Raw genomic sequence first — 16,211 nt, forward strand, 5'->3', positions numbered from 1 at the left:
GACATCTGTTGGAGGGACAACACAGCAGGGCATACGAGCAATCCAGAAAGCTCCTGGAATGCGTCGATGATAACTTCCTTCTCCAAGTGACAGAGGAGCCAACGAGGAGAGGTGCTATGCTGGACCTTGTTCTCACCAACAAGGAGAGGCTGGTGGGGAATGTGAAGCTCAAGGGCAGCCTGGGCTGCAGTGACCACGAAATGGTGGACTTCAGGAGAGCAGACTTTGCCTCTTCAGGGACCTGCTTGGTAGAGTGCCGTGGGACAAAGCCCTGGAGGGAAGAGGGGACCAAGAAAGCTGGGTAATATTCAAGGATCACCTCCCTCAAGCTCAAGAGTGATGCATCCTAACAAAGAGGAAGTCCGGCAAAAACACCAGGAGGCCTGCATGGATGAACAAGGAGCTCCTGGACAAACTCAAACACAAAAAGGAAGCCTACAGAGGGTGGAAGCAAGACAGGTAGCCTGGGAGGAATACAGAGAAGTTGTCCAAGCAGCCAGGGATCAGGTTAGGAAAGCTAAAGCCCTGATAGAATTAAATCTGGCCAGGGACATCAAGGGCAACAAGAAAAGATTCTATAGGTACGCTGGGGATAAAAGGAAGATGAGGGAAAATGTGGGCACTCTCTGGAACGAAACAGGAGATCTGGTTACTGGGGACACGGAGAAGGCGGAGGTACTCAATGACTTTTTTGCCTCGGTCTTCACTAGCAAGTGCTCGAGCCTCACCACCCAAGCCACAGAAGGCAAAGGTGGGGACTTAGGCAAAATTTAGTGACTTATCTTTATATTAAAAATACTAACTATAAATTTGATGTATAATGCATCAGAAGAAGGATTCTAAACTAATACAAATTCTACAAGTTCTAAAGAACAACCCATTTGTAAAGTCAAGAAATCATCTTGCACAATGAACGGTTGTATTGACAAAAAGGTCAAAATTTATTTTAGTTTAAACTTAGTTTAATTAAATTAATTAAATTTAGTTAATTTTAATTAATTTAGTTTTAGTTTGAGTTCTCCATAAGCTACTTTGAGATTTGTATATTGAGGTCTAGTGATTATCAGTAAGTATCTTGCAGCCTGAATTCTGAGATTTCATTCTAATAGGCAGTACCGTGTAAAAAGTTTTAAGCCACAGAGAGGTGAAAATTGTAATTTTTTAAAAATTATTTTTAGTTATTGACTTACTTTCAGGAGTCAAAGGTGCCTAAGTTTAGTACACACTGGTTTTCTTTATTATTTAATACTACATGTTGATAAGGTATCTAACTAGTCCTTATTGGTATAATAAAGAAAATGTAATAGACTTTATATATACTTGTCATAGTACATGACAGAATGTTTAAATTCTGCCTGCATGGAATGGCTGGATGCTGTTTGATCTCCGTTTGATTAATTTTAAGATTTTAGAGCATTTCATCTCTTTTGAAGAAATATTTGCCAGGAAGCAGACCTTTACTAAGAATATGTATGTATTATTTATGTATATATATAGAATTAGTACATATTAATATACATATTCTTGAAAATTTCATTGAAAATACTATCATAGTTATGTAAACTGAAAAGATTTCAATATTACTTAATCTTATTTTGGTGAACAAGATTTGTTTTGAGATGTAAGGTAATTAAAATAAAGAATTGTTTTATTAGTTATTGCTCTTTTATATTGCAGTCAGTTGGATAAGACTGATCTTTTCCACTGATAAGATGTTCAACACATTCCCAATATGTCATTTTTGTTAAGCCTGCTTTTCTTTTTTGTGCTTAGTAATTTTAGCTTTAATTCTTGTTTATGTTAATAATTTTATTATTTTTATTAACAGAAAATGATTTTGAAAATGTGAAAGAGTAAAAAGCAAGACAAAGCATAAAACTATCAACTCAAATATAATTCTGAGTTTAAACAACCAATTTTATATTGTAAATTAAAGACTGAAGATCTGTAGTTGAAAAGGTATATAATACTAACACAGTTGCTTTCATGCCCTGTTAAATGTAATAAGTAGTTCTGTTAAATACTGTGCTTGTTTTACAGTGTGTTTTTAAGGTGACTTCAGTTTTACTGCTGGGAAAATCTTTAACGTTCAAAGTGAACTGTTCTATTGGCGAGTTTTTGATGTTCAATATGGGGGGAAAATACTATGATAAAAAAAGTAGCTAAATTCCCTAAGGCAAACTTACTTCATTACCTCATTTATGGATCAGTATGCCAAGTTTAAATAGAAAGATAATTGCTCTGGAGCAATTCAAATGGCAGAAAATCTTTTGGTAGTTGAACTGAACTAATAATTAAAGCTGAGCGACAACAAACTTCAATAGAGTAACAGTAGGAAAAGAAAAAAAAGCCAAGCAAAAAATGTTCTATTTGTTGTACATATTAGTCCTAGTTCTTCTATAAAACTAATAGAAATTGGGCTGTTTCCAATACAAATCTCTGTTTGGTTATCTTTGCAAGACTTTAAACTTGATTTCCCACCTTTACACTTGCCAGCTAAGAAAAGGAGCATTTTGCATCCAATATTTTCAGATTGTTTACTTTGGACTTTATCTTAACAAATTGATTAGAATGCAAGCTGACCATACTGCTGTAAGAAATAACATATATTGTTTGCATATGTATTCAAGCTTCTTTGTATGATATAAAATTACAGTATATTACACTACTGTATTTGCCATACTGAGCTACACATGCATGACTTGGATGCATATTAATGAATGCTGTAAACTATTAACTCTGACATAATACTCAAGTTGGAATGATAAGTAGGGAGTGCTATGTTGCCACTTCTGACCAGCACTATGTGGGAATTTTTAAAGTGTAAATTGCTGTGCCTGCAGGACTTTGGGAAAATCACAGCTCATTAGCTGCTTCTGTTCAAATGTTGGCTTCCCTTGGTACAGAGATCCTAAAAGAACCATGGAAAATGCTTTCAGGAGTCATTGCCTTGCAAAGAAACAAGATAACACCAGTCAGCTGCCTGATAGTATCATGGCATAACAGAAAATAGCTTGTAGGGACTTAATCATCTGGAATAGCAGTATTGGACTGGATTATTTAAAGGAGATATTTCTGTGTCAAATGTTTTGTATTTTTCTGATATATGGTAAGAAAAGTGGGGTTTTTTCTTCCTTACTTACATATATTCTTGAAAGATTGTTATTTCCTTCTACCTCAGTGAATCCTCTTGATCCTCTTGGTTCTAAGATTTGTTTTCCTGAATTGTAGATTAAAATATATCTGGTAGAAATGAAGTTTTAATCTAATAGTAAAGGTAAATTTGAAGGAGAATTTATGTGTATATCTGTGAATTTAATTGATGAGAACACTTTTAATAGATTGAGAAAGTGTTTTAATTTTTGTTTTTAATGTATTATCTGGGAGGAATTTCAACTTCTGTTGTGGTTAATCTATTTTTTTACTTCCTAACATGTTAACTATATGGCATATTTATGAAATGAAATAGTCAATAAAATCATGTCATTAAGTATAATACCATTCGAAAAAGGTACCTTTTTTCTGTAATGAGCTATTAATTATTGCATTCAGCAATTAAAACCCAGTAAGTCTGCTTAAAGACAAGGTACAAGTTAGAATTTGCTAAATTGATGTTCTGGGTATTTACTCATAAAATATATTTTGGTGAAACACACGCTGCTTACATTTCTTTAAAGATTAGTAATTGTCCAATTATGTAATAGCTTGCAATAAAGCCATTTAGAACTGGGAAAGTCAAGTATTTCTGTCATTATGGTTTGCTTAAAGTAAGAACATAGTCTAAATGTGCAGATTTTTTAATTACTACAAAATAAACACTTTAGAAAAATATTTGCACTAACGTTTTTTTGTTGTTGTTCTGCAGTCTCAGTTTGAACTCAGGGTATTCCATATTCGTGGAGAACATGCTCTGTCAACTGCTCAGCTTGAGGAAACCATTGCACATCTGAAGAATGAACTTGATAATAAATTAAACAGAAGAAATGAAAAAGCAAAAGATATTGGTGTTTCTACTGAAGATGATAACCCACCAAAGACATACCGAAATGTATGTATACAGACTGACAGAGAAACTTTCATAAAGCCTAGTGAAGAAGAAAACAGAGCTGTGAAAAATAACCAAATAGTACCCAAAAAGCTTAATATTTCTTCTTTGTCACATACTATTTCTTCCCAAAGTGAAAATAAGGACAATTACAATGTACAGTCTTCAGAAAGTGTCTTATCTTGTCAACCAAAACAAATGTTGCCTCCTCCACCACCACCACCACCTCCTCCTCCCCTTCCTGATTCTTCACTACCAGGTTTAGTTCCTCCACCACCACCTTTGCCAACGGGTCCGACTTCACTGACATCTCAGTTTGGATCTGGTCCACCACTGCCACTTCCACTTTCTGAAGGCTGTAGGAATTTTCAAGCACCACCACCACCGCCACCACCACCGCTTCCAGGGTTGGGACCTCCTGTTCCTCCTCCACTGCCTGGATTTGGGTTACTTCCACCCCCTCCACCTCCTGGGCCTGGATTCTTTTTTAATAGCACTTTATCTTCAAACCAAGGTCCTCGAAAACCTGCCATTGAACCTAGCCGTCCCATGAAGCCTTTGTATTGGACACGGATACAATTACAAGGCAGCAGGTAAAATATATTTATTTGGACTTAGAGTTGCTATTTAGAGGCCATGATATAAGGGTATGTATACTATTTAAGACTTAATAACAAGAAGTTAGCAGTCTAGAAATGTATAAGAAAAGCAGTGTAAAGGCATGCAATTTACATGTTTTAAGAAAAAAATGCAATCTGTTCTAGAAGTCTAAAAACAGATCATAAGAAATTATTTTAAAATATTGAATATAAATTAAAATTATATGCATTATAAAGGAAGATTTTTGCATCATAACAAAAAGAAATTTTGTCATTTTTTTCCCAAAAGTCCAAGTACTCCATGGACAACTCTAGTGACAGGGTGGTTCCTAGACTTAGCACTAAAGAAAAAAGGGAGCCAAGAGATTAGAATTTAGTATTAGAATTGAAATGTTAAAGTTTGGTCAGGTCAGAGAACTTAGAGTTTCATTTTTGCTTTCCAGCCACTTCAGGTGATACCATCTTCAGAGCACTATGTTGTGTCATCTTCTATGATTCCAGTTCTAGAAACAGTTAAACTGGTACCGAACCTCTGTGTATAATTCTGTCAGAGGAGGACAAGTAAAGCATATGTATAAATATATGCAGCTCAGGAACCTGTAGCATGAAGCATCCATTATGGAGGAGTCTCAGTACTGATAGAGACCTCCATAGTTTAAAATAATATAAAAAATAAAAAATTACCAATCTTATTGTGGTTTAGTGCTGGAATAAAATGCTAGATACTCTTGAGGGGAAGGGATGCCATCCAGAGGGACCTTGACAGGCTTGAGGAATGGGCCCATGCAAACCTCATGAGGTTCAACAAAGCCAAGTGCAAGGTACTGCACCCGAGTTGGGGCAATCCCCAATATCAATACAGACTAGAGGATGAAGGGATTGAGAGCAGCCCTGCAGAGAAGGACTTGGGGATACTGGTGGATTAAAAATTGGATGTCAGCCAGCAAAGTGAGCTTGAAGCCCAGGAAGCCAACCATATCCTGGGCTGCACTAAAAGAAGCGTGGCCAGCAGGTCAAGGGAGGTGATTCTCCCCTTCTATTCTGCTTTCGTTGAGACCCCACCTGGAATACTGCATCCAGCTCTGGGACCCCCAGTACAAGAAAGATATGGACCTGTTGGAGCGGGTCCAGAGGAGGGCCATGAAAATGATCAGAGGGCTGGAACACCTCTCCTCTGAAGAAAGGCTGTGAGAATTGGGGTTGTTCAGCCTGGAGAAGAGAAGGCTCGGGGGGGACCTTATTGCGGCCTTTCACTATGTAAAGGGGGCTTATGAGAAAGATGAAGCAAGACTTTACCAGGGCCTGTAGTGACAGGACAAGGGGCAATGGTTTTAAACTGAAAGGAGGTAGATTTATATTGCATATAAGGAAGAAATTTTTTACAACAAGGTTGGTGAGACACTGGAACAGGTTGTCCAGAGAAGCTGTGGATGCCTCATCATTGGAAGTCTTCAAGGTCAGGTTGGATGGGATTTTGAGCAACGTGATCTAGTGAAAGATGTCCCTGCCCGTGGTGGGGGGGTGGGACTAGATGATCTTTAAAGGTCTTTTCCGACCCAAACCATTCTATGATTCTATGAAAGTAGTCTAATAGTATATACTGTTGTAGCAAATCTAAAGTTACTATGAAACATACTGGTTTATTGATTTGTTTATAAGGGATCGTTTGGTGAACAGGCACAAATAAACAATTTTTGGACAGTCTTTTTGAAATGATCCCACAACTTTTGTTTATGCTATCCATTTATTCAGCTGGCAGGAGAAAAGTAGTACTCCCATTTACACTTTCTGGGCCAACATGCATACCTTACTGCCACAGTGGTATGTGGTTTCAGTGCTGCTCAGCTGTTCTTTTGGATTTTGGCTGATTCTAACCTTGCTTCAAGTGTTTATCAATGTAACATAGAGCTCCATTAAAAGAGTTGGCTAAAAAAGTATTTTTTGGGGGATACTTAAGCGACACAAACTATTTCTAGTTTAACAAGGAGTTGCTAGAATCATGAAATAAAATTCAGGTCCTGTGTTACGCAAGTAATGAAATGACATGATTATTCGGATCTTAAAATTCAAATCATTATTATCTATGTTCAAAATTATTTTAGCATAAGTACAGTTATAAAGATACTAAGTTTATTTTAAACATTTTAATAAATTACATTGTATTATTTTATATGGCTTATAGTCATATAGTAATATGTTGTATGATATACACACTATTAAATACTGTATTATATACTGTGACTACATTATATATTACATTATTGTTATGAATTATTATATTACAGATTATTATAGATTACTTATGTTATTGTAAGTCACTATAAATTATTTATTTAAGTATTACAAATTATTTATGATTATTCTTCATCTTTTATTTTAAGTTATTTTTAGGATTATATTTAAACACTTTTAAAGTAAATACCTGCACTTAAATGTATTTAAATATGAGTTTTATTTTCATTTACAACTTTTTGTCTGAATTTATTTTGATGAGAAAGAATCATTATTCTGGTATAAAAGAGCATTGTAAGGTGTTAATATTTCATGTAAAATGTTTGACAGGAAAAAAAGGTTAGTGAAATGTCAGTTGTATTCTTTCAGTGATTCAGAATTAAAGGCATTGAAATATTTTGGAGCAGAAAGTTTGAGCATTTTGATTTTACTTTCCCAAAAGTACTAGTGAAAAATTGTTTCATAGTGAATGTCCATAAATAAACCTTATTGAAATTCTGCCTATTGATTCATTGAAATCAAAATGTTTGTTCTGAAATATTGCTGGTTCATCAAGCTTTTGCTGAATGCAAGATAAGGTCTAAGTCATAGCTTTCTGGTGAACTGCTGATCACCAGATGTAATGGTCCAGCATTTTCATGGTCTGCACTAGAACTGGAAACTTCTTCAAGGGTCTGCTGCTCAGATCAGCAGCTATCCAGGACTTCAAAATTCTTGTTACAGAGCCAGAAAGAATCCTTCATTCTTCAGTGTGGCTGACACTATGGCTAATATCAGGGAGAGTGAAGCTGTGGAGCTGTAAGCATGTCCCATTGACACAGAATATGCTGCATCAGCGGATGCTAATGGAAAAATTAGAGTTCCTTAAACATTCACGATACTAAATGTACAGCTGAGTATTAAGTAGAAAAAATCCTAAATTTGAAAAAAAAAATTAATTTCTTTTGGTTCCCCTTAAATTGGTAGGTGTGTATTGCATATTACGTCTAATAAAAGTATGTTTAGTAACATCAGCCATTTGTATTTTATAGGAGTTTTCATCACTTTTTTTTTTAATTGCAAATAATATCACTGCCTTTTAGTGACATCTGCTGGAAGAAGTGGGCCCACCTTCTACTGATAAATGGACAAGAAGAGCACTCAGAAGTTTTGTCTCACATATTTTCCTGAAGCATTGAAATTTTGAAACAAAGCTCATTCAGAATTGAAATGCCGTGTTTGCAGCACTACATAGTATTTTCCCCAAATCTGGATAAAACTAGAGGATTGTGTAAATAAGTTCCAAAGTGTTCCAAAACTAAATCTGGTCTTGGAAGGCAAAAGAAGAAGGAAAGATAATCCACATTTAAAATTTACAGTTGGTTGAATGGAGCAGAATACTGGTTAGTCTCCCAAAATATAGGCCACATAATTACTCTAGTTTCTCAGAACTGCAACAAGGGTAAATATGAGTCTACAACATCTGCAGCTAACATGAAGTGAATCAAGTCCTATACAAATGACCCCAAATGCTCTTAAAATATGCTTGAATAAAGTTTGTTCACTATTTGTTCATATAGTTTATTTTTATAGGTCTAAATAGATTACTGGGAATTTCTTAAATACTCCTAGTTGAAGTGGCAGAAATTTCTCGAGATGTATTTGCACAAGCTGCAGTTGTAATATTTGGTTGTTGTACAAAAAAATGTACAATACAAATAATGCATTTTGATATTCTAGCAGGCATGGATAATAAATAGGTAAACTTTTTGGTACAGCCTTCTGCAAACCATTTTGACTCCTTACAAGAGCAAGGTATAGGGAAGGAATGCTGTTTGTATAGCAGCAGTGCATGTTGCTTTGAGTTTTAAATCTATTATGGATTTTCATCTATTGTGGTTAGATCTATTATGGTTTTTCATAAATGTTTATTGGAAGTTTTATTATTAACTTTCCTTTTATAGGAAAAATGCTATGCCAACATTATGGGAATCACTAGAAGAACCTGACATACTTGATACTACCGAGTTTGAATATTTATTCTCCAAAGACACCACTCAGGAAAAAAGAAAACCATTATCAGAGACTTATGAAAAAAAAACCAAGGCCAAAAAGGTATTTATTGTTTCTTTGTATTTTCTTTTTTTGTGTCACTGTTTAGTTTTACATTTTATTTATTTTTGAACAAACAGATAACAGATGGGTTTGTAAATCTCATTTTAAAGCAAAATAGGTGGATTGCTGATTCAACTCTTGCTTGAGAATGTGGGGTTACTTTTTACCTCGGAAGATTTCTTGCTTTTGAAAATGAAAGTTCCACATCCCAGTGAGGCAGAAAAAATATCGTATAGGAGAACTGAATGAAAGTTCTAATACGTATCTAAAAGTGCCAATATTTAAGGCCATGTCTGCCCTTGAACTGATTTATAATTAAAGGCTGTCATTAAGTTACCCTAGCAAACCTCTCTCCCATTGAGATTAATTTTATTGGAAAAATAAAGTATAAAGCAAGATAGGACTGTTAGACGTTTTGAATAAGGAATGCCAAAAATCTTTTTTCCGGTATAGCTAAAGAGCTGTGTCAGGAAGGGACAGGACAATCATGTCTTTAATGGCCAAAATTTTCTGCAGTAGCTATGTCATTACCGTAGCACAGATATCGTCTGCCTCTGACATGATCTGTTACAGAGAGATCTTGTACTTGTCAATTACTATGTGCAGATAGGACAAAGAAATGTCATTAGTAGTATTTGCTGCAGGGGAAAGTCTAGGCTGAATAATAATCGATACTGTTTTGCTAAAACAATGTGGTTATATATTAGAAACCCATTTAAATATATACTGTATCGTAAATCTGTTTGAGTTTACCTGCTTGGAACCACAAGAGGGCACTTTGTATGTAAGCTATGCTATCTACCTTTTTCAATTTTATAATACATATAATGTGAAATATACATACATAGATACGTATCAGTGCAATCAGATCTTTCAAACATCTTTAATCATAAACTTCCTATATTGTGTCTTAGCACAGTAGTTAATGAGAAGTGTAAATAAGGCTACAGAATTTATAAAATTCAAACTCATGATGCAAAAAGTGAAAAATGAAAAATGGGGCCAGGATGGGGTCATGCTGGCATTTGTAAATACACCTTAAAGAAATTATTAATTGTTACAGTCCTTTAGATGTTAGATTGAAGTTGGACATGAATATCTCTGTGAAAAATATTTTGACATATTTTACTTGACAAATGCTTCAAGTACATATGGCATGTAGTACTCAGCTGCATCTGTAAATCCCATTACTTCACATTTCTGATGCCCTCTTTGTAAATTTATTTTTACATTTCATTAATTTACCTCTTTCAGAAAGAATTATTTAATAGGAAATACAGGTTTCTAAAGAACTTTGAAGAAGAATGTAACCAATGTAACTTTAATCTAGAAATAATATGCGCAGAGTTACCTTTGTATTTCAAAATCTCAGAAATTAAGTGAATATACCTATTTCTCCAGGTGTATGACAGCCAACCAGGTAGAGAATTAGGCCTGTATTCTGAAAGATGAAATTGCATTATTCTTTTTCCTTGCTGCTTTGTTAACTAACTTATTTGCTACAGCAGCACAATTTTTAATGATCTCTCTTAACTTTATCCAAAATTGAACTGGATAATAGTTACTCTATTCAATATAGGAAATAATGGTATAATAATAATTCCTATTTCTTGTGAGAAGCCAATGTATTTTCTTACAAAGATATCTTCTTTATTTATGTCACTGTTTGAATTATTCTGTTTTGTTATTAAATGTAAGCTTATTATTTTAAGACTAGGGATATATTTACTGAAATTAATGAAATTTTAAAAGTTCCTTTAAAGTACTGTGTGAAAATAAAATAAAAAAATCCCCTAAAAGATAAATTAAGCTTTATATCTATTACTATATCTTTAGTTTGGTAAAACTCATGGGATTATAATCATGGTGTTACAAACCGTGGGAATTGTAGGGGTTTCTGTGAAAATTTCAAAAACTCATGGTCAACAATATTAAACTTTCCGTCATTTGGTCAATTTAAAAATTAAAAATAAATGAGCTTTTAGAATTCAAGTGAAATTTGAATTTAATTGAGTATGGAAGCATTTTTTAATTGTATATCCTGTCTTTCCACCTTTCTCTGTTAAATGACTCATAGTAGCAGCTGAATATTTTTATAGACAGTTGGTCCTTAGATGGTCCTGTGTTTTTCTTTGTCTCTCTGAAAGCCCAGATGTCTGCAGGCTGGCTCCAATGGATCAATCTTGGTGGGATGCAAGTGATACAGTAGTAGAGAGGCGTTTTATTTAGTTACAGGGGGGTTTATTAGTAGATAGTGACAGGAAGCTCCTGTAGATTAATGTAAAACTATCAGTTCTGCTGGCTTCATTTGTGCTTTCTCAAGCTTTTTCTCAGCTCTCAACTTCTCTTGCCTTTTTTCTAACAGTTATATCTATCTACTAGGGTTTTAACAGCAATCTTTTTCTTTGCTTCAGTACAGAAATTTGTGATTGTCTGGTCTTAAGAATGCTACAAGTGTCACAGTGTATGGAATTGCATAGTCTGGTCAAAGATGCTTTCTACAGACATTAAGAAAGACATATGAATCTTATGAGGTTCATCATATATTATAGTTTTTAGTTGATGCTGTGTCATTTTGTATTTCTTTGTAAATTCCTTTCTCATGTTCTATAAAAAAGCCTTCCAGAGCAAGGTATAGGTACAGCGGTAGAATCTGGAGTAGTAGTTTGTGTTTGGAGTAGGTAAGCTATTCTATTTAATGATACATGTTATTGCTGACCTATTCACTGCATTAAATCTCTTCTCTGCACAAACTTTGTCCTGGTTCATACCATCTTATACAAATTAAGTTCAACCTGCTTGATGTTTAGAGAAATGACAGACCAATAGGTGGTGCAGGGTTGCTTATTAAAACATGATTACTTAATACTTTTCTCCTTAAATGAGAATTATATCAGTGCTTCACAATGAAGTTCCTTATGCAATTGGAAGTAAGATTCTATCTTTCAAATTAGAGGGGAATTGTTTCTCATTTAACTGGGTCTTCTTTATAAAACTAAGACAACTTCAACAATGTGGCCTGTGAATTATGACTCTTTACCATCTATTTACATTTCTCTTGCAGTTCCAAATAAAATAATATTATTCAATTTATTCTCAGAATTATTATTTTTGTGAAACCAGTCAGAATAATCTGTATGCTTAGTCTGTAAAATGAATGCTTCTGTGGAAAGCATCACATTAAGCCTATAGAAATTTCACTTTTTTCTATTCTTACCCATTTGTCCACATAGTAGACACCTTATGGTGACACAGATTAAAATATTCACTGTATGCTATGCTTTTGTTGCTTACAGCTGATAGACATCTACCATTTTCAGCCAGAAATATCTAAATCTTTTCCTACATAAATGGAACGGATTGTCTGTTTTCCAGTACCATTTGGCAAGTTATGCTCAGAAGGGAAACTTCTGAGTGTGTGTTTATATTTGTATACACATTTATACTCGCATATATAAAATGTACTTACAATATAATATATAATTTATAAAATAAATATGTATAATATAGAATATATTTATACTCATACATATACTCGGTGTCAAAATAGGAGAATACATTGAGGATTCTGTGGGCATCTATGCTGGGTCTGGTTGCCTCGGTATTTTCACTTATGACCTGGATAATGGAATATTAACTCTGCAGCCACTACCTAGTTGCAAGAGGCTTCAAATGTACTGGAGTAGACCCTTTCAAAAGCTTTCATATATCAGAGATATGGTCTGAAAGATAGGGATAAGCACAAAGCTAATACAGTTAACCACAAGGTTAATACAGTTAAGGGTATTCAGCGACCTAAAAATAAGATGGGGTACAATTGGCTAACTGACTAGGTAATAGTTTAGCAGAAAGGATCTTGGGATTATAATGGCTCACAAGAGGAACATGAATTGTCAAATCGTGGTACTACTAGAAAGGGAAAACAAAACTCTGATAGATCAATAGAAGTATTGCTTGCGAGACAATCTATTCATCATGTCTCAGTTAAGAACTGCATCTAGATTTAGGCACTACAGCCCTTCATTAAAAATGTTTAGTACCTGTAAAGAGTCAAGAAGAGTAAGAATGATGAAAAGTGTAAAAGTAGTCTCTGAGGAAAGAATTGAATTATTATTGTTTAGGAAAGAGAAGGTTGATTGGGACACACAGTAAGTGTCATCAAGTGCATGCAGCTGCTGCAAAGAAGAATTATTAAAAGCTTTCTAAGAGTAAGGAAACCAAAGGAATGCAGAAAAATTTTGGCTAGGAAAATTGTGTTACTGTATTGGGAGATCTTCAAGAAAATTTACTTAGAATGATACACATATCGTTGATACTATCTTGAAGTGCATAAATGCTTTGGATGACATTTTGAGCGCCTTTCCAACATCATGATTCTGTTACTCAATTAAAAGGCATAAAGTCCACTTTCTGTCCATTGTCCTATGAATGGAAACAGCTGGCTACCCTTTTTCCCAGAGTGGAAGCACTTTCATGATTCCCAAATTTGTTGCTTTCATGCCTGCCAGAAAATGGCTTATTAATTGAGTTACACTAGTTTCTAGAGGCTTTCTAGTTATTAGAATCTGAAATGCAGTTATTAAAAAAATAAGGTATTCTAACAAATATGTGGGGAAAAAAAGAAGGGAAGTTAAGAACCTTCCAGCAGCAAGGGTAATATAAATTCTTAAAGGACTGCACAGAGGGTGATTTTATGTATTTTTAGGCATATATTAACTTATTTTGGAAAAATATAGTATATTCACTTGATAGTGATACAATGTAAAAATAATATTGTTTAAATGAAGGTCAGATGTACCTTTCTGGTACACTTATATACTCTTGAAGTTTGTTATGGTAATGCTTATCTGGGCTTAGAAGTTCTACAAAGTGTGTGGCTGCTCATGCTTCTTCGATCATGCACTCCTTTGGAAAATCTAGCAGCTTTGGAAGAACCTGTTGTGTTTTTTCCAACTCTACATCCTCTGAAATATTCAGGAAACCCTTATTCTTATGCATTTATCTGCTCTGCATATATGCAATCTTGTAAATAAAAGTTCTACAGTATTACGTAGGTACTGATCAAAAGAAATATTCTCGTTTTTTAGGTATTATGTCTTGAGAGTAGAGTTTGTCTTTTCTGGATGGGGAGAATTTACTGTCTAGATGAATATAATAGTTGTGTCCCAACATTAGAGCAAAACAGTGTGCAATATATTTAAGAATTAATAAATGTAATTCTTCTCTCATAAGAATGCTTTTGAAGTGTAAGACTAAAAGCATTATTATCTTATATGAGGTAATACAATGCAGTGATTTTTTGGATGTGATATCTAGGAAATGGAAAAGAGACTACTGCTTGCATCCTGACTTTCCCAGAGACTCTACGTGGATAAATAATGTGTAGAAGGAGTGGGATTTATTTCCTAGGATAGTTCTGAAGTGGTTGAATTTGCAGCAGGCAAAGTTGAAGTTACTGGACAAAAATAAAGTTGTTCATTAGCCTCTGAATATGAATCAAATAAATTTCTGGTTTTGCCTAATTCAGTTAGCTTAATCTAAATACGTAAGTTACTGGTATGATGCAGCTTGGCAGTATACATTAGATCTAAAAGTATTTACACCATGTAAAGTGTTGTGGTCTTTAGTTAAGCTTTTTCAAATGTGCGTAGTTGGTCCCACTTTCAAAATCATTTAGAAGTTACAGCTTCTTGGAAATCAAGAAGAAAAAGGGCTAGATCCACCAGGTTATTTTAGTATATAACTTCAATTTAGGTATTGATTCTATTGGACATTTAGACCTTAAATGCCTTTTGAATATGACTTCTATTTTTAACTTCTATTTTTAAAGTATCACTGACATGCTTGTGAAAGTGCAACTGTTAATCTAGACTGTTTTCATCATCATGTCTATATTTTCTTACGCTTAGATTTCAGTTGTAGCATTCTGGACTTATGATTTCTGCACCTATTGTATTATCCACTAACACTCGCATTAAAGCATTTGTCTAGGAATGTATGGTTTATTTGAAAAACCGTATTGTAAGTTATATTTGTGAAATTGTAAATAGATTTCAACTATAAAGTTTTACGTACCAAAAATGTTCAACTGTAAGTAGATTCAGTACAGTACCATTAAGGTCCATAGCTGTTCATGAAAACGGAAAACAAATAGCATATTAAAAATCTAACCTATTTTTCTGACACCCCCCCCATCAGTTGTTTTTGAAAGAACTCCGCTTTCAATAGATTTGAATATAATTTGAAGTATCTAACATCTTTCCCAGACTCTGAAAGTATTATATAGATGTGTTCATATCAGATGAAGGACTGAAGTTTTACATGCAAACAATTTTGCTTTCATTCATTCTAAACTCTTAACATTTCTTGTCTGTACATATACATGCACATTTTTAAGCTGATAAGCACATGTAATTGTTTTCAAGCCATAGGTTCTCCTTTTCCTGTTAAACTTGCAGAACCAAAATCTGTTCTTGTAGTACCGAATAGAAGAAAGGCAGAATTAGGACATATATTTTGGAATGAAATAAAAAACACGATTCATTATGTATTAAGCTATGATACCCTGTAAGCCTGAAAAAGAGGCAATTTAGAAAAGAACATTCCTTTGCTGTGATTTATTCCATGTGCATTCTGTAGCTCCATTGCTGGACTTACACATATTTTCAAGTTATGTTAGTTTTTCCAATATATTTGAGCACTTGTTAGTAACTTATCCTCAAAAACTCAAGTATTTTTTATACTTTTTCAAGAAACAGGATAGTTGGATGTTTGTGATGCCACTCTGTCTTCATCTTACAAAAAAAATGAGTAAATGTCAAGTAATTTGTGTCAGGTGTATGCTCCAAATGAAAGTCCATCAATCATTTTTGGCCCTTTAGTGCAATGATTATCATTTCAAAGACGCAGGAGGACATTAAAGATAATGGCTTTTCTGTTGTCTATTATCTCTAACAGACTTCACATAATTATTAACATGTGTTCTCATTTAAGAAGAGTGTCAATATTTTGAGTGAATTGCATTTTTTTAACTGAAAGGGATATGTCTGTCAGCAAGTTTTTTGTCCATCTAACTAAATGAGCAATTACAATTAATGAATTTTGTGTTTCCGCAAGAAGGGCAGATATTGCAGAAAATGTTGGAAGCTTTGCAGGGTTGAAACACAATGACTGTCTTCAGCTGTCTGCATAAGATAATAAACAGTGTTCAAACTTGAGTGGAAGTAGTAAAATGCTACTGC

At 34.2% G+C, this 16,211-nt stretch overlaps 1 protein-coding gene across 1 annotated transcript in view; it reads left to right on the forward strand.

Moving 5' to 3' along the window:
* The window catches only part of FMN1 (formin 1), a 147,321-nt gene that overhangs the window by 48,570 nt on the left and 82,540 nt on the right, over nt 1–16,211 (forward strand). Inside the window, exons 4-5 of the mRNA XM_009320985.1 lie at nt 3,866–4,638; nt 8,820–8,970. Coding sequence (XP_009319260.1) covers nt 3,866–4,638; nt 8,820–8,970 — 924 coding nt within the window. The remainder of the gene's footprint in view (nt 1–3,865; nt 4,639–8,819; nt 8,971–16,211) is intronic.

This window comes from Pygoscelis adeliae, unplaced genomic scaffold, assembly GCF_000699105.1.
Source record: "Pygoscelis adeliae isolate BGI_AS28 unplaced genomic scaffold, ASM69910v1 Scaffold3, whole genome shotgun sequence".
Classification (NCBI taxonomy): domain Eukaryota; kingdom Metazoa; phylum Chordata; class Aves; order Sphenisciformes; family Spheniscidae; genus Pygoscelis; species Pygoscelis adeliae.